This window comes from Lichenostomus cassidix, chromosome 15, assembly GCF_008360975.1.
Source record: "Lichenostomus cassidix isolate B80296 chromosome 15, HeHo_3.0, whole genome shotgun sequence".
Taxonomy (NCBI): Eukaryota; Metazoa; Chordata; class Aves; order Passeriformes; family Meliphagidae; genus Lichenostomus; species Lichenostomus cassidix.
Genome location: NC_139496.1, coordinates 8,867,738 through 8,885,890, shown reverse-complemented (window position 1 = coordinate 8,885,890; position 18,153 = coordinate 8,867,738). Strand labels below are relative to the sequence as shown.

General features: G+C 47.3%; 1 protein-coding gene across 1 annotated transcript; it reads right to left on the bottom strand.

Moving 5' to 3' along the window:
• Positions 1–1,163: 1,163 nt before the first annotated feature.
• GGT5 (gamma-glutamyltransferase 5) lies at positions 1,164–17,339 on the bottom strand. The gene is made up of 12 exons (XM_085075969.1): positions 16,928–17,339; positions 11,344–11,474; positions 9,671–9,760; positions 8,680–8,869; positions 8,222–8,379; positions 7,645–7,794; positions 7,100–7,233; positions 6,500–6,702; positions 5,968–6,059; positions 5,077–5,186; positions 4,515–4,622; positions 1,164–4,313 (listed from the first exon to the last, which is right to left on the bottom strand). The coding sequence occupies exons 1-12, from the start codon at positions 17,086–17,088 to the stop codon at positions 4,167–4,169; spliced, it is 1,674 nt and encodes a 557-aa protein (XP_084932095.1). The 5' UTR covers positions 17,089–17,339; the 3' UTR covers positions 1,164–4,166.
• Positions 17,340–18,153: the final 814 nt, after the last annotated feature.

Here is an 18,153-nt window from a genome sequence, read left to right as displayed (position 1 = left end):
TGCCTCTAACAGTTTGTGGTGCAGCAGTTGTTCCTATGTTCCTGAATATCTTCTTGCTAGTCATAAAAGTCTGCTATTATTTATAACCTGTGTTAAAAAACTTCCGCTGTGGTAAGCTAAAACACTTCTGCTTACAACTGTTCTTATATAAATGCAATTGAATTCTTGACTCTGCAGAAGTAGATTTGTTTGATTGTTTTTTTAGCAGTATCACTGCAGAGTAATGGTATGTTAAACTGGGCTACGGCTTGCACTTACATCCTACATTTTTTTTAAAAGCTATGGATACTTCTGCAAGCTGTAATTATCTGCATCTCATTTGGACATATCTGTACACAGAGCAGGCACTTCTGCCACCTGCTTGGATACCACATCCCACAATTCACCCTACACTGGGGCTGTCTGTGCATCAACAGTCTCATGTCAGTCAGTGGTTCCTGTTGTAAAACCTCCAATGGTATCTTATAGGCTGCTCAGCTTGTGGGATGTTTCAGCTGCAGGGGAAAGTCTTATGGATAGGGCAAGAGGGAATGGCTTTACACTGAAAGAAAGTAGATTTAGATTAGATATTAAGAAGTTCTTGACTGTGACGGCAGTGAGGCCCTGGCAGAGGTTACCAGCGAAGCTGTGGCTGCCCCATCCCTTGAAGTGTTCAAGAACAGGTTGGATGGGGCTTGGAGCCACTGGGTCTAGTGAGTGACATTCCTGCCCATGGCAGGGGAGTCAGAATGAGATGATCTCTAAGGTCCCTCATCATTCCATGTCTCACCTTTTGAGTGCAACCATCCAGCTCTACTCCTGGGCACACACAGTGTGAGCTGCCTGCTCTGGTGCAGGGCATGGAGAACAGGACACATTCCATGACCGATTCCAGCTGATGTGAAAGGAAGCTGAACCATTAAAGCAATTTGGATCATGAGTTGGAGGGTTCATCTCTTGACCCTGGTTCTTCAGTCTGACATTACCATGATTTTCTTTTGGCAACCATTCAGCCTCTTCAAGGAGACAAAACCCAGCTGTGAGAGACAAGTGGCACAAGCTGCACAATTCCTCAGCTTCTCCAGCAGCACATGAGGCTCCAGAGTGAAGAACTGTTACCTGCATGGAGTCCTCTCTGCTTGTGTGAGGGGATAGGCAACAGGTTTAGAGGAGAAATTCCCAGGCAGGTTTAAAAACACTTTATTAAAAGTATAACTTAAAGACTTCATTAGAAAATTGAGCAGCCTCTGTACAATGAAGCTTTAAAAATCTGTGTAAGCTGATTTCAGTACAAAAATAATGCTCTCTTGTTGGGAGGAGCAAGAATGGGGAGAGACCAAACTAGGAGGCTCTTGACCCAAGCAGATTTCAGCAGCAGTGAGGAGGTGGCACGGCAAGAGCAGAGGTGCCAAGGCAGGTACAATCTCTCAGCTTCACCAAGTGATCTTCTAGGGAGGACTGCAGGACTGGAAGTCTCTGCTGCAGTGAGAGATCTGCACTCCCATTCTTTCTGTCTTGCAAAATAAAGCTGTGACAGGTTTTTAAACTGCTCCATTGGCTCAGTTGCAAAGTTAGTAGCAAAGTTGTTAAACTGCAGTGAGTACTGAACTAAAGATAATATTCTTATGTTTTTGTAGACATGTAGTAGCTGTGATACCACTGCACTGGAAAGGTGGTAGGCTGGAGTACTGCAGGGTGTTTCACCCTAAGGTGTGTCAGAAGCAAAGGTAATAGGAGACAGTCACTTGGTGACTTGGCCTTGCTGAAGTGCTGAAACACGATGGAGAGGGACAGAGCACTGCTGAAGGTGGCCCTGAAGCCTAATAGGGAAGCCAGGACTGCTCTCCCTGTCTCCAGCCAGTGCCCCTCTCAGTTGCTGATTGTAAACTCTCCGCTCAGCGGGGTTAGCTGGAAATAACTACAGATCTTGCCAAAGGCAGCATCCGGTCTAGTCTGTGCGTCTGGTGCTGCAGTGGGAGCTGCAGATGGTGTCTGGCGCCTGTCAGTGCTTCCCCTGCACAGCTCTCAGTCAGGTGTTATTTCTGACACTAGAACCATTGCACCCAGGAATTGGTAGCTGGGGCAAGAGTGTTAATCAACGTAGAAAACTTCAGTACATTGCACAGATTTGGGTTCTTTGGTAGTCATAGTCAATGTAGTGCCTTCCAAATGGACACAACTGCCCCTCTTCAGCCTTTGTGCCTGTTTACTTTCCCATTCACCAGCACTGTAACGCTGCCTCACAGGATACCAGGCCAATTCCATGGTGTGAGTGAGCAACTCTGATGGGGAAACCAGCAGTTCTTCCTGACTCAGAGATTTAAGATGATTTCCACTGGGACAAGGAGGGAGCAGGGCAGTGCATGGAGCTGGCTCCATACACAACTAACTTGATTCCCAGCTGCATGATTAAGTGCTTGTGGTTACAATCTCGTAACTCAGGAATCATTAACTGATAGAGCAGCAGTCGTCCTACAGTCCTTGGTGTATAGCTTCTGAAGGAAAACACATGTCTGGCTCTGGTCAGCTTCACTCAAACCATCACTAAAATGTAAGTGAAGGCTGAGATTTCAGTAACCTGATGGCTTTATTGGACAGGCTTTGTGGGTAAAAACATTGGCGTAAAATCTAGCTGGCCTTGTTTTAACTTGTGTCTTTTAAGAGCATGTGCTTGTTATGTTGTTTACAGAGGGATTATATTTGTTGGTGAACTAGGAGTCCCATGGGCTCTGTGTGTGAGGGAGGGCTCTGCTAGTGCCTGTCTCTGGTTTGATTCTCTTTCAGACACACACAGAACACTGTGCCCATAAGGCAATCAGGCTCATACGCTTTCAGAAAATGGAATTTTGGAGGATTCTGGGAATTTGACCCTGCATATTTGAAGAGCCTTGGGGGTTTTTTGGGTTTTAGGTTTTACTTTCATAAATATTTGATTCCCTTGACCATTTTGAGCAAGGCAAGGTTATGGATTAACTGCAAAAGACCTTTTGCATCCAGGTGCACGAGTTCAGGTCTCTTCTACAAAAGTTTTCTCTCTCTGTGATAGTTCTTTGAGTCCTACAATCCCTCCTTGTGGTCTGAAGGGAACACTAGAAACTAGCTGTGGTAAACAGGGATTTGGAGCATGTGCATAGGATATGGGAGAATTCTGCTAATGCCTGATAGGGCTGCATCACTTCTCGGCAGTTCTGGTGTTTGCCTGGCCAGGCTGAGCTCAGGGCTACAAATGACATCTCCTGATCATGTATCCTGTGCAGTTTGAAGAAAGTTCTAAAGTTTCCAAAAACAACAGCACTTCCACTGCAGTCCTGACCTGCCTTCCCGAAGACTCATGTACCAGCATTGAGGAGGGAGAACTGCACAGAATGGGACTCCTCTCGCCACAGGGAAAGGTACCTCCAGGGAGCTCAGCTGAAGCTTATCCATCCCAGGAGCAGAGAATTCACATCCCCCCATGAGAGGCTATTCTCAGAGTCACCACGTGCAGGGATGGAGGAAGTGTTGGTGCAGCTACCCGGAGCCTGTGGGGTCCATTGCACCCCCAAAGCAGAGAACAGCAGGCAGGGCAGCACTTGTGCCATGGTGTGATTTCATCTGCCACCTTAGGGAAAAGCTCAGCTTCTTTGGATGGGAAAAGTGAGAGGGGGAGTGTGGAATTCTGATATTTCCCTTTCCAAACCCACCCTTTAAACCTGGATGCTTCAGATTTTTTCCTTATGCTACGGACACTTCATGTTCGTAGCTAAAATAGTTATGTATTTCACATTGCTGAGTCCTAGTAATAACAAGCTTATTGTGGAACAGCCTGAAAGAAACCAATTCTACTCTTAACCAAGACTCCAGCAGGAATGGAAGATACGGCTGGGTCATTTCACAGTGTTCCCAGTGGGATTTGGACCAATTTTCCTTTCCCACTATGTATTCTCTCATTCTGAGTAACTGATGTGCTCAAGAAATATGTTTTCTGTGTATCACATAAATAATTGAAGGTGAAGCTCTAAACAAGGCTGGCTGACCTCTCTTTGTATTGCCTGAGGGTGACCTGCAGTCTACTGGAATTAGGTGTAATCACAGGCCTTGCCCATGCTCCAGGAGACATCCTGATAGGAACAGGCAATTATGGGCATGTCCAAGAAAAGCATGTTCTGAATCTCCTGTGGCTTTGTGAGTTGTGCTGGCATTTCATGCTAATATCCAGCCGACTTCCCCAGCTTTCTTTCATCAGAGTAAGCAGAAATGCATTTTCCTTCCTTGGAAATTCCCTGCACAACATTCATTGCAAATTTATCTTCCTTTTCTTTATGTCCTCTTCCCAGCAGGCCAGCCCTAACCTCCTGTGGGGAGAGAGAAGAGGAAATGGAGTGAATGGGGCAGGGGCCTGATGTCTTAACATTGTCAGGTGTGAAAATGTAGATGTGTGTGTGGAGTCTGCTTGAGAAAGTGATGTTTAAACCAGAAGAAGGTGAGCCAGAGGCAAAATAAAGATTACCCAGGAGAGTTACAGAAGCAATCTGCTTCCCACCAAGGCCACTCACCCTACTGAAAGGCTCCTCAAACAGGACACGCTCACCCTGGGTGTGCATGACAGGAGCTGCAATGGCGTCTTCCAAGTTGTAGCCAAACCACAGCTTGTTTATAATCGCCTGCAAAGAGACAAATCCCACACTGCCCAACTGGAGATAAAACCTAGGCTGTCCAACACAGGCTGCACTGAGCCAGACCCACAGTCCTACCAGCCTGGTCTCCTGCTTTCATGGTGACCAATACCAGATGCTTGGGGCAAGTGAAAGAATAGGATGAGCACTTTACAATACTTCCCAGAACTAGCAACTTGCTGTGGGTTCTGTCACCTCCTTCATTCGTGTCCCCTCCTGGGGGAAGGGAAGAGCCATTCAGCAGCAGGGCTGAAGCCAAGCCCTGCCCTTGCCACAGATATGGTAGGGGCAAGAAGGTGAGGTAATGTGAGTCTACAGCAGGCCCTTCTCACTGCTTTCTACATAGAACTAACAGCAGCAGAGCAATTCCTTTTGCTCAGGACAGTGTGTGTGCTTTCCTTGCTCAGTGGAAGGTGTTGCTGTGTGGTACCTGTTCACTTACCATGGTGGTAGCACTGATAATCCAGCCTCCTCCTGCTCCTCCTATCACCAGCATGTCTCCTGTCTTGGAGATGACGATGGAAGGCACCATTGCTGAGGGAGGTTTCTCTCCTAGAGCAGAAGCAGAGATATTATTCTTTCCATGTGGCTCTTTACAGGGTAGGAGGGTCACAAATTAACCTACCTTGCCTTTCTTTTGTCTCTCACAGAAAAACAAGCTGCTGCTTCTTCCTCAAGATGCTCGAGACTTCCAGAAAAAAATCCTTGTAGTGAAACTTGTCTCCCAGAAAACAGGGACCTTTATGGCATAGGCTAAACAAGCTTCCCTTGATGCAGGACAGGGCATCCTACAAGTATTCAGGACTTGCTGCATTTCATCCAACCAGCTGAGGAACCCTTGGCAGCCATCCTGCCATAGCAGCACTGGTTTCCTCTCCCAGCAGGCCCAAGAGGGATGCACCAGGGACAGCTTATGGCACAGAGCCATTTCTGCACCAACACTGCTGTGTCACAGAGCCTGCTGCAAGCCTGTAGCAGCTCTATTCTTAGAATCATAAATGATCCGAAAATATCAGCAGGCTTGTCTTAGCAGTAATTTCTTCATTCCTTCCCTCCCCTTATCATCAATCAGTGATCAGCTTGAGCATTTTTTCATCTCTGATTTCTCTGGTTAGAAACCACAACTCCTGTGTTTCCATGCAAGAGAATATGTGACTAGACACAGACAAACTCTAGGGCTTTATCCTCTCTTAGTCTGAAACAAACTGGCTCTCATCCAGACCTAGGAAAGGAAAGAGTACCCGTAGTTCAAAGTTAGTCCCTGCCCACATGTACACAGCCTGTGTATCCATCCCCTGGCCCTGTGCTTTATTCTGAGGATGAGGATACTCACCTGCTTTAATGCTCCTGTTTGCTATGCAGAAGTCAGCAAGTTCATTATTTAAAATTATCCCAGTTTGGTTAGAATACACAAGGGAGCCAAACCTGCAGGGAAGAAAGATGAAGCCTTTCAGTGCCCAGGGCTCTCCTGTTGTGAATGACATTAAATGCACACGGCACCACGTGAGTTACCTCTGTCCCCTCCCAGCCTGCAAGTGTCCCAGTGAGGGTGTCTGAAAGGAATTTGTGCTGCTGGTGGTGACAGAGATAAGTTCCTTGTTACTGGTGCCTGTCGGGATTTGCTGAACCCACAGAAACTCAGCAAGAGTTCAGCAAGTTCTTGCACCCTCCTGAATTATGATGGTCCTTGAAGCTGATGCTCACAGACCTTTGTTATCACATGAAGAAGACATTCACAGCTAAGAAGCTGCCTAAACCAGTGAAACCCAAAGGTTTTGCATTTCTGGTACCCAGCCCTTTGCAGGTACCCTGTGAACCTGACACATGGCCTGTGGCACTCAGTTACCAAGCCCTGGGCTACTCACGGGTAGTTGATGGTGCTGGTGGCAGACACGGCACTGCCGTCTGCAGCGAGCACAGAGATGTGGCTCGTGCCCATACTTTTGTACTTGTCATTGTAGAGGGACTCCAGCAGGTTGTAGTGGCTGAGTGGGTGATCACCACGAGCATCTATTTGCTGCCTCACAAACTCAGCAAATTCGTCTGACAACATGGTCCCCACAGGCACCTGCAAGCACAGCAAGGACACTAAGCTGGTTTCCAAAGCACAGCCAAGTCTTTGGGCACACGGAGGCCTCAGCAATTCAGCCCAAATAGTCAGAGTTTGGGGCCCTGCAGTAGCAGCATTCAGCCCCAGGCCACTATCATCCCAGAAAATGGACAAAGCTCAGTGCCAAGGCACTGGCATGAGCACATGCACCTCCCTTGTCAGGCAAGTGAGTGTCAGCTTACGGCTGGAGCTGCAGAGTAAACAGCCTGATCTTGCCTCTGCCTTGGCCAACTCAGCTGCATTGCTCTTCAGTAGCAGCCCTAGAGTATTTTCTTCCCTTCCAGACTGCAAAGCAGGACCATGTCAGAGCATTGCTTGGTGCTGTAGCACTGCACCCAAGCACCATGGAGCTCACCTTAGCTTCAGAGAAGGCTGGATCACTCATATGGGGCTTTAGCACGTTGCCAAACTTCAGGGCCTCTGCAATGCGATGATATGTTTCTACCTTCTGCTCAGGTGTTGCCAGTGATGCTTTATGGAATTTATATGCTAAGGAGCAGGATTAAGTAATTTTGTTAATAGACTCAAGGCAATGTTTTTTCAATAAGTGTAAAAAAAAGTTGAAAGGAGCCTCCTCTTCCCATCCCAGCTCTTACCAAGTTTCCCCTATGCTTTAGCAGGATGTGGACGCAGAAACAACCAAGTACTAATTTCCACTGTGACTTAATTTCTTTTGAAGCGTTGGGAAAGTCATGTGTCCTTTGGCCTTTGCAGCAGCTATGATGATGCTGACCCATTGTACAAGTAAAACAGTTCATCCCCCTGCTGCATAGCATGGTCACACTTCTGCTTTGGGCCCCATTCTCACTTAACAACTCCACTTCTGCCCATTACATTTTATGACTCTGGAGCAACACTCTCTGAAAACCTCTTGCTGACCCTTTTCCATTAGGAATTTACCTTCCAATACCTTGAGGATGAACATGAGCACTGCACCTCCCATGGGTGGTCCCGGAGCAAACACCATGGTGTGACTGCTCAGGGTGATGTTCAGAGCTGAGGACACCTCTGCTCTGTATGCCCGAAGGTCCTCCAGCGAGAGATTGGACCCTTCAACAGAGAAGCAGAAGCTGTCATTAGCAGAGCAACTTGTACTGGTGCTGTGGGCTGCCTACATCAGAGCCTCAATAAAGCTTGTGAAGAGCCACCCCTGTACACCCCAAATTCCTTCTACCCAGCATAGCACTGCTGTCACGTGTCTGCATGTGCTACCAAGCCCCAGGATGTCACAAGCCTAAGGGAGTCAGAGTGGCCAGTGCAAGAGCACTGTGGGCAAAGGCCAGAGCAGTGGGTGGTCTCAGCCCTGCTTCTAGGCCTGAGTTATAGGAACTGGGGAAAAATTGCCTCTTTCCATGTCAGGTGCCATGCCAAGTGACAAGCAAATAGCATGTGCTGGCTTTTGCCTGGTACAGGTTCACTGTGAGCCAATGGCTGGGGAAAAGGCTGTCTATCAGGACTAACTGTAACTTTTACCTACCAGCCTTCCTAAGGTCCTCCACCAGGGCCTGTCCTATCTTTCCTTCATAAAACACTGCAGCTCCATATTCCGCTACATCTTGCAGTGTTTTCCGCAGCACTGGCCACTGGAAGCTGTCGCCAAGCTTCAGAAATCTTGGGCCATCACACAGCAGTGGGCTGTTAAAGAAGAACATTCATCAGTGTTATAGCATGAGCTTGTTCTGTCTCCAGGGCCAATAACCTCTTTTTCCTTCCTGGAGCTGATCTGGGTTATGCATGTTGTATACTTTCCAAGTCAGTGCTACACTGCAGCCTATTTTAAAAATCCACTTCTGTGATTCCCTCCCACTCCATAGCAAGTATTCCCTGAGCACAAGCCACAGCAGCAGCCTGTGCTCCATGTCAGCATGTCAGAGAAAGGGTCTGAAGCTGAGGGAACAGTGGTCCCCACACTGCAGTTTCTTTCATGGGTCTTACCACAGGCTTTTCCCCACAACAGAGAAGACTGGGTGATGGAGTATTTTGTTCAGAACTGGGGAAATGACCAGTGGCTCTGAAAGGAGCTTGATGGTTGGTTCAAACAGGGCTTTCCATGGTAACCGGCCATGTCGCTTATGGGCTTCCTCATACCCACGGAGTTCTCCGGGCACACCAATCCAGGGGGGACCTGAAGAGGAGAATGGCAGTGTCACACCCAGTAAGTCACTGGCTTGGCGGTTTCACCTCTCTGGAAGCTCTCCAATGGAAGTATGAGTTGGTAGAGGCAACCAAGCCTTCTAAAAGCAGCCTTGGTTTGTTTATTACCTTTTCCTGTTCATGTATTTCTCTGTTACTGAATAGCAGGGGTATAGAGAGGCTGGAGCCTGATTTGAGATGTGCTGAAAGCACAACAGGCAACAGGCACATGGAGAAATGGACATTGGAGAAATGGCACTCCTGGGGGCTGGTCAAACACCAGAAGAGGGGAAGCTATGAAATTCTCCATCCCTGGAGAAATTAAAAAATGTGACAGGACAAGGCCCTGAGCAGCCTGAGCAACACCTGACATCACCCTGCTTTGAGTAGACCTCCAGCTGTCCCTTCCAACCAGAGTTGCTCCTGATTCCTTTCCAGGCTTTTCCAAGGATAAGAACATCTCCAGAATCTAGGACACACCCCAAAAGATAACATTCTAGGGAAGGAGAATTAATACAGCAAGAAATGTGGAGAGATCCAAGATGTGTTGCTAAAGCAAGAGTGCCTGAGCCCAGCACCTCAACCCCCAATGTGCTAGCATGCTTCCCCAATGTATGGACGCAGGCAAGAGCACTAGATCGATTTCTTTTGTTTCCAGAAATCTATTGATCTTATTTTTCTCTGGGAAATGAGCACTTTGGGAAATCTGGTCTTGAACTGCAGACTTGCTATGGAGAGAAGTTACATTGTGCCAGGAGGCAGACAGCCCTGATGGTCCAGGCTGCATCCTTACCAACAGGGAAAGCCGAACTGCAGCCAGACAATAATTTGGGTGGAAACACTCGTGGGACTGTCTCGCGGGCGTTGATCACCTCCACTGTTCCTAGAAAGAGGAAGAGGGAAATGCATAATGCAGTGATCCTGAAGCAGGTGAACATCACACTTCAGTCAGCTGAAGTAGCACTGCATGTGCTGCTGGCCCAGAGCTGTGCTGCTCTGGAGCCTTTTTCTAGATGCACCAAGTGCACCTGCAGGGTCAGGCATCAGCACACCTTGTCCTTGACTCCTGTGCTTTTATTTAGAGCAAACCAAGCAGTGCCTGCCTAAAGCTACTGAAGGCACAGGGAGAAGGCCTGGGCTTGTCTCCAGCCAGTGAAGGTTCCCCACAGGGTTCATGGGCTGGGACATGGGCTGGGTCATGTTGCCTCACATCTGATCTGCAGGTTCTTGCACTTCCTCTACAGATGCCATATGTCAGAGACATAATGTGAGCCTCATGCTCTTGGTGGGCCATTCACCCAGTGATGATGAGGTAAATCCTCATGTTTAAAGTAGAATGTTGATCCTGAAAGACCCTGTGTGTGTCATGGATGTTGAAAGGACAAAAACTAACCCAAATCCCCACATTCATACACTTGTATTTCAGGTCTAGCCTATCATTTTGCCTCCTTCTCTGCCTAGGATTTATCTTTCCCTGTCACAGTCCACAGAGCCAGCTGTGCTGCAGGAGCCCACAGTGCTCCCTGGTGTACCAAGCACCTGAGCCGTGCACAGTCACAGGCAGCTCGGTGCAGTAGCATAACTCAGGTAGCAGAGGAGGTTTGTTGTCAGGAAACAAAGTTCCATGGCTCTGCCAAAAGGAAAAAAAAGAAAAATATAGGTGCTCTGCCAAATTAAGCTCTTGCATAAGATATACCCAAACATTTCCAGATTTGTGACTCTGTGAGACTATTTGGCAGAGGTTTTAAAACAGGGATATTGTTACTGTGTTCATTGTTGATATTACTATTAGATATATAAGCTCTGGGGGTTTTTGGAAGCCAAGACTTAAAAACCCCCACATTAGGAACATAAAAGCAAGAAAACAACACTAGGGTTTAAGCCAAACATAGAAAGGCTCCGCAGCAGGCACTGAACATTGTTAGGTTTAGATTTCTGAAGTGGAGATGCATGTCCAGCGACAGAATATTTTATTAGCACTGGCGAGGGCAGTGTGAGACAGTCCCAGTGCCAGCAGTCACTGCCTGAGCTGCTGGGGCAGGACAAGCCCCTGAAGTCCCATCCTGAGGGCTCAGCTGAGGCACTGACAGCCCAATCTGCCAGCACACGCCTCTCTCCACTTCTGCCTGCTTTGCTCACACAGCGCTGCTCACACCTGGCTGCAGGCAGCTGTGTGACTTTGAAATGTACTTTGAGATTGCTTTGGAGGGGGAAGGAGAAGCAAACTCAGTTCATGTCATATCAAAGCTCTTTCCTCCCCACACACGTTCTTGCTGTGAAATGACAATCACAGGTCTCTGTGGTGGATGCTTTGGATTAAGAGCGCAAGTGTGGTTTGTGATGCAGCTTTTATATTCAAAATACTGCTCTGAGAGAACAGGAAGGGCTCTGATTTCTTCCATAGCAGCTGTGTGTGTGCAGAGGGACAAGGCTGCCTCACATGGAGAGGCCAGGGCTGGCCCATACCTGTGCTGGCATTATAGATGGTAAATACGACCCCACCACCCAGGCCTGAACTCTGAGGGTTCATCACTGAAGTGCAAATCAAGCCAGCAATGGCAGCATCCACAGCTGTGCCTCCACTTTTCAGGATGTTCCTGTGGTGGGAAGGAAGAAAAAAGATAAAGTTAAAATCCAGGAATGACAGAATGGAGGAACTATGTGAAAATGCGTCCTTAGAGCACCAGCAAGGTAGCCACAGCTTGAGGAGAGCAGCTAGAGAAAGGTACTGGCAGCAGGGTGGAGTGTGAGGGCACTGAGGGGCACCTTTCTCTGCTGGAGAAGGAAAAATGAGAGGGAAAGAAAGGACAGTCCACTGGAGGAAAGAGCAGCCCGGGGCCAGGCTGAGTGGGGCTGGGCTTCCTCTGGGCAAAGAGTTACAGGACAGAGAGAACTGCAGCTGCTCACAAATGCTGTGGACAAAAAGGGACAGCAAGGAGTTCCCAGACATGGAAAAAGATGCTCTCAGCACAGATGAGAGCTTTCCACATGCTAGGAACCAAACAACTGATCTCTAGCTCCCCAAATGCCCTTCCTAAGAGAGGCATATGCTGGTCAACTGGACAGGGCACTGAAGTGGGAACACTGGGTCCATGTAAAGCTAATTGTAACAATTAGCACAATAGCCACTTCATTGCTCCTTCAATGGGACTTCCGGGGCTTATTAGCACAAAAATGTCCCATCCTGCTCCCAAAGACAAAGCCAACAAAGAAGCAAAAAGGAAACAAACAAACAAACAAAACCAACAACCAAAATCAGAGAAAAAAACCCTCAACTTCTTCTACCAAGGCACAGCCACATCAAAGAACCTACTGGCATTAAGGCAGCCTCTTGCTTCTGACAGCAATGAGATTCTGTTAGAGAAACGTGTCTCAACAAATGTTTCCCTCTAGCAGATCTGAAAAACATTCCTTGCAGTGGAAATGGGGTGGCGTTTCCTGCACAGCATGCCAGTAGCCATCACTGGTGTTTGCTAGGAAGATTTCTGACTGTTTTACTGGGTTATTGCTCAGATAAAGCAAAGCCAGAGGGGAAAGTGGAATAGTTTATTAATTGTAGAGCGACTGCTCCCAGAGTTTGCATGGGAACACATGGCACACATAGGGACTGCTGTTTATTTTACATCCACTGATATGGCTGGGACCTGCTGGCTCCGGAAACAGGATGCTGCCAGCAGGCACACTGATTGTGTCTTTCCTCTGTTTCCGTACGTGCCTCGGAACCACTGCCCGTAAGGAAATGACATGTGGACAAGTGGGAAGAAAAGAAATAGTAGGGAACACCAGGATTTCTGTTCAGGGGTCTGCATGGCTTTTTGGCCTCCTAGGAGCTCCCTGGCTGTAGCTCTGAATATGGAGACTGAGGCTCAGGCTTGCCCATCCAGCCCCTTGCAGCAGGGGATGGATTCACAACACCAATGCCCACAACACCAATGCCCCTGGGTGGTGTTTTTCTGAAACTGGAGCTTTTAATTGCTGACCACAGAAAGGAAGTACACGAGGGCTTCCTAAAAAACTGATGCACCTCTGAAGAACACCCAGACAGCATGTTGGAAATTTGGAAAAAGGGGGAAGAAGGACTGCTACACTGACCTGAGACAGTGCTCCCCAGAGCCCCTGGATTATGGCCCGTGAGGCAGCACATGTACAAAGCCTGATGACCGGGAAAACCATGGCTCTGACAGTGAAAAACAACTTTAAAAACAAGCTTTGAGATGGTATAGTGCACATTTCAATGCAATGCATCAATACCTTAACATGTAACATCAGGCACATTTTTCCCAAAGCCTGAAAAGAACCAGATTCTCACCCTAATTCACAGCACATTCACACTGGCCTCCAGCCTTGACACCTTTCCCTCCAGCCTCTCTCTAGACTGACACTCACCAGAAAATACACAGAGGTGGCTCTTGGTGTGTCACCCGTGGCTCCCTGTGCATGGCTCACCCACTTCTAGTCAGAGACCTGCCACTTCCCTGGAAGTGATGCCTGGACAATTTAGGGCCATTATATATAGCAAAGCCACATCTGGATTTATGTCTCATTGCCTGGCTCCCTTTAGATGGATCTCTGCTGCAGTGAGCTTAATTATAAAACAATTTTTTTAATCAAAGTGTGGCACCTTACCCAGTCTCTCTAGAGATATCAGTGCTGCAGCTGACAAGATCTGATAACAACATGTTTTGTCCTATATCCTTCCTGCCACTTAGTTTCAGCTTTAGGGTTTAGTCATTAATGGAGTTTCCTTATAATAAGGAGCAGAAGAGGGTGTTAACAACCAAGTCCCATTCCAGCAGCAGTAAACAGGGATTCGCCCTACCTGGAAGGATGAATGATGGCACTTTGCTCACAGCAAAGATGGTCTGTGCTGGACTGCAGACCAAGACTGCTGTTCTGCCCTAGGTTAGAAGGAGCCCTGAAGCCCTTTTAAAAACACTGGAAATGCTAAAGTATTAAATTGTATTGACTTTTTTTATTTTTGCTAAAGAAGGCTGGAGGCTGGGAGACCACCTATCATACAGCAGCTGCCTCCTTAAGATTTATGAAGAGCAAAAACAACAACTGTTTCTGTGAAAAAGGGCCAGTTACCAAATTTAAAATGCACAAGAAGGGAAACCAAATCCTTTGGGATATAAACATACTTCAGAAATCTGCTAGGCCATCACTGAAAAGGATTTTTGCATCAGATTCTCTAGCTAGAACTGAGATTCCCAGGACTGCAGATGTTTTCTGACTGTTAAAGTCTCACCATTCTCACCCTCCCCACCATCCTGTCCCCCCAGGGAGTGTTGATTTCAGAAAAAGCCAGTTCCCAAAGTTTATGCTAGCCTGCATGGGAGAAATGGGATCAGAGATGGCTGCTGGGCCAGGCCAGATCAGCTCACCTTGCTGCAGTGAATCCCACCACTGGAAATGAACATTTTTCCTAAATCATTCCCTGGCCTTATGCTGGCTCTTGCTTCTGCCATTTGGGAAACAAAGGAATGCAGAGCAGTGGATGGCAGAGCTCAAACAGCAACTGGTAGGGAATAGAGAGCTTTTGGCACGCTTGATGAAAAGAGCCTCTTCCATTGCCAGGAAGGAACAAGTGGCTCAGAGTTGGGGGTGAAGTTTGAGTACCTCTTACTGTCACAGGGCAATTGTCTCCTGTCTCCTCAGGGTTCTTGACACGAGGACAAATTACTGATGTGGGCTGTGGCACCAAATCCACATCCTTGGGTAAAAACTGCTCTGACTCTTTTATCCTCCCATCCCTCTTCATCAAAGTGTTTCATCTCATTCAGGGACAAGTGTTCTCCCAGGGCAGGGTCCTAGTCTAGACCAGACAGCTGTACAATGTTGCTTTCAGTCTCCAATTTCCAGCAGAAAAAACACAGCAAGAGACCCAACCTTGTTCAGCACTGAGAGTTGGGTACTGATGACTAAGGGTAAGTTTAGCTCAGGACCTGCCAACATGAATGATGACAGGCTGAAGGCTCACTGAGATTGCTTACTTTCTGCAGAGGGCCAAAGAGTTGTATAAAGATTTCAGAAAGTCCAACCTTACACAGCCCCAGAGTACATGAACACAATCTCCAGAGATGGAAAACACATGGGCCCTGAGGTGTTTTCCCCAGCCTACTATCCCACTCATTGAAATACAAGTTTGCTCCTTGAGCAAGAGGTTTAGTTCAGTTATTCTCAGTAAGTTCAATTGAAAATTCTATTAGGAACACACAAGGACTCCTAAACAGAATAATCTGAAACCAACAGAGTATCATGTAGTGCCCCAGGAATTTCATTCCTGTCAACTCACAAAGCATCTGGTTTGAGTTTATCTTTAAAAGAAACAAGATTTTTTAATTAAAGAATAAAATTTAGCAGTAAGTCAGAGATTAGGTGCTGCTTTTAGATTCCAAGGCTTTAGGCCCCAGACCAGTTCTCTGAGCATCCCCCGCATGGATTCCTGTGAGCTCAGGGGGGATTTGCAGGATGAAAGGGGTGGCTGTGAGGGGGCAGCCTGGGATCCCAGCAGGAGAGAGGGTCTGCAAGGTCAGTGGGGAAGAGCAGGGACAAACCAGCCCTGTAGTGTGTCTTTAGGGATGCCATTGAGGGCTGATTGGCTTTGCCCTACTCTCACCCCAGGATGGGCAAAAGGGGAAAAAAGCATGATGGAAAGTGGAGCGAGGGCAGATTTTTTGGGGGATCATTGGCAAACTATTTGTAGGAAATTTAAGTTGGTCCATCAGACTGGAGGGCAGCACAGACCTTGTCAGCAAGTGCACTGGAGATGTAGCTGCAGCAATGGTGGAGGCTGTGGAAGCCTGTGGTGCTTCTTGCTGAGAGAAGGGATGGAAACAGGTGAGAGCCCAGCAGCAGCAGCCAACTAGCCAAAGCTGCTAAGTTGTCCACTGACCACAGATCTCTGTGGCTCTCACACCAATGCCTTCCAGATGATTATACACTACATCAAATTAAAATTTACAGTAGCTGCAAAAACAAATGCAGTGGTTTTCCCCAGCAGATTCTTTGGGTAATCCAATAATGTATTTTCCTCTCTTTCCATTAATAGTGATTTAAAAAACACTTCTGCTTTCTGAAGAACTAACCTGTGGCTTCATGTAAAAACCCCATCTGACTCCTTGACATATGTGCAGCCACAGTATATTTTCTCCAGCTACTCACAAATGCTGTGTCAGGATGTCATTGCCAGAATCACAGGTGAGACATGGCAAAGTGGAGTATGATGGCAACAGGACTCATCTCACTCCCCCAGCCACAAGGCAGAGCACACACAGCTCCAGCATTGCACATAGTGTGTAAACTTCCACCCTTCTGCTTTTGTGGACACAGGCATTTAATAACTGAAGGAACAGTAACAGTAAAATAATAACATGGGAGTCAAAATGTTTGAGAGAGAAGTTATTATACAAACTGAAGTGGTACAACCTGGGCACCTAAAGAATTTTTTAATCTACATATTTCTTTCCAAGTGCTGTATGTCTTTTGTACTTACACTGACTTGACTGAATTTCAATTAAATCTGCTCTTTGTATTTTTTTTCTTCATAGCAGGCACACTTGCTGCAGGTTTCAGTCCAGAAACCCACCCCCAAAAGGCTGGGCTGCCAGTCCCCCTTTCTGTGCCTGCCTTCCTTGACTCTGTCGAAGTGCAGCTGTAGGTCTCTGCAAGCTCCTCTAAACTTCTTCATTTATACTAAATCACTTATCCGACAGAACTACCATGCCGTAAAAAGTAAATTTCCTGCATCCCCACTTAAAACCAGACTTGCATCCTATAAATATTTATACTTTCCAAAAGGCCGAGGGCTTGCAGAGTCACAAGTTTTTGTGACACTGGATAATGAAAGTAAGCATCAGCCACGGAGGCAGAGACTCCGCGTGCTCTCCCAGCTGGAGTCAGGCCGGGAGCAGCATTGCTGCTCAGCCCCAGAGCGGGGACGGGGCAGAAACCCAGCTCACGCCCGTGGTTAGTACTTGTCCCGTCTGTTAGTCTGAGTCACGACAGACACGACAAGCGACCTGAGGAGCCGAGGGGTCCGTGCACGTACCGGCCAATGAGGGAGCAGGTCTCGGTGTCAGCAGCCACGGCACCGTGCAGGTACTGCTGGGGAGCACACCTGGGTTGAGTCAGGATGACCACGAGTGTCACTGCCACCGTCAGTACTCCCAGGGTCAGCAGCACCAGGCAGCAGATCTTCCCCGTAGACATGGCTATTCCTGTGCCGCCGGAGGAGCTGGAAGGTTCTCAGTCCTTTAGAGAAGGCGCCTGCTTTGCTCGGGGGGGAAGTAGAGAATCCCGGCAGTTTTGTGAGGGAGGTCCCACTGCAGTGGGCTGTGCCCCCAGTGGAACTACATTTACACAAGGATTACATTATTGTTAACATCAAAAGCTGCTAAAAAGGGGGAAATGTGCTCTTTCTTTCCTACTGTCTTAGGTGTGAGGGGCTTTTCACTCTCCTTTATAAACTTTTCCTGCAGATCCACCATCTGCCTTTTTTTTTTTATTGGTAAGTCTCTGATGAAAACATTTAACACATTCACTGCTGGAGCACTTCAAAGAGAAATCTCCACACTGCTCCTCCACTTCACACAGACTTCCTGGCTTCCCATTCTTGTCTCACAAAGTAATTACCTAACAAAGGTGGCCTACCTTGTGAATCACTGGGAAAGTCACCTGCATATTTGGGGTGTATTTTTCCTGCAAACTACTCAGAGAAGTAAAAGCTGAACACACTATACAAAGCTGGAACCCTCATATTTACTCTTATTTTATCTTATAGTTTATTATAATCTTGCTCATTTACTTTTTTCATATTTACATCTTGCCAGTGTCCACAGCATGTATCTTCTGTAAATGAGCACAACAGAACAACTGGAATAAAACAGCACTTTGCAAACATTGGTGCCCAGAGCTCTGGGGTCCAGCATGGCTGCTCTCGAGGACAGACCTGATCCCTCACAGAGCAGTGAGGAGCAGCAGGAAATGCTACACAGTGCAGCTGACCCCAGACAGATCTTTAACAGCCTTTTAATTGCACAGTTCTTACACTCGAGAAGTTAAGGACAGGGCTTCACATCTGCCTGCTGTCTTTCTAAAAGATGTTATCTGTGATCCTTTCCCAGCTAGATTTGGGAGAAGGGGAATTCACGTGTGTGGATTTACATGTGCTTTCCAGTGCAAATTTTGAACTTGTCCCACTAAACTTGATCATATAACTAAGCAATACTATTTCACATGTCATATCTGAAGAAATGGATTTGATAAGCTAAAATG

Excerpts from the sequence above, each read along its gene's own strand:
- GGT5 (XM_085075969.1), bottom strand. The coding sequence starts at position 17,088 with ATGTCTACGGGGAAGATCTGCTGCCTGGTGCTGCTGACCCTGGGAGTA. Across the intron at positions 11,475-16,927 it reads ACCTGCTCCCTCATTGGCCG|GAACATCCTGAAAAGTGGAG; the intron begins GTACGTGCACGG and ends TTCCCACCACAG. Across the intron at positions 6,703-7,099 it reads CAGCCTTCTCTGAAGCTAAG|GTGCCTGTGGGGACCATGTT; the intron begins GTGAGCTCCATG and ends CTGTGCTTGCAG.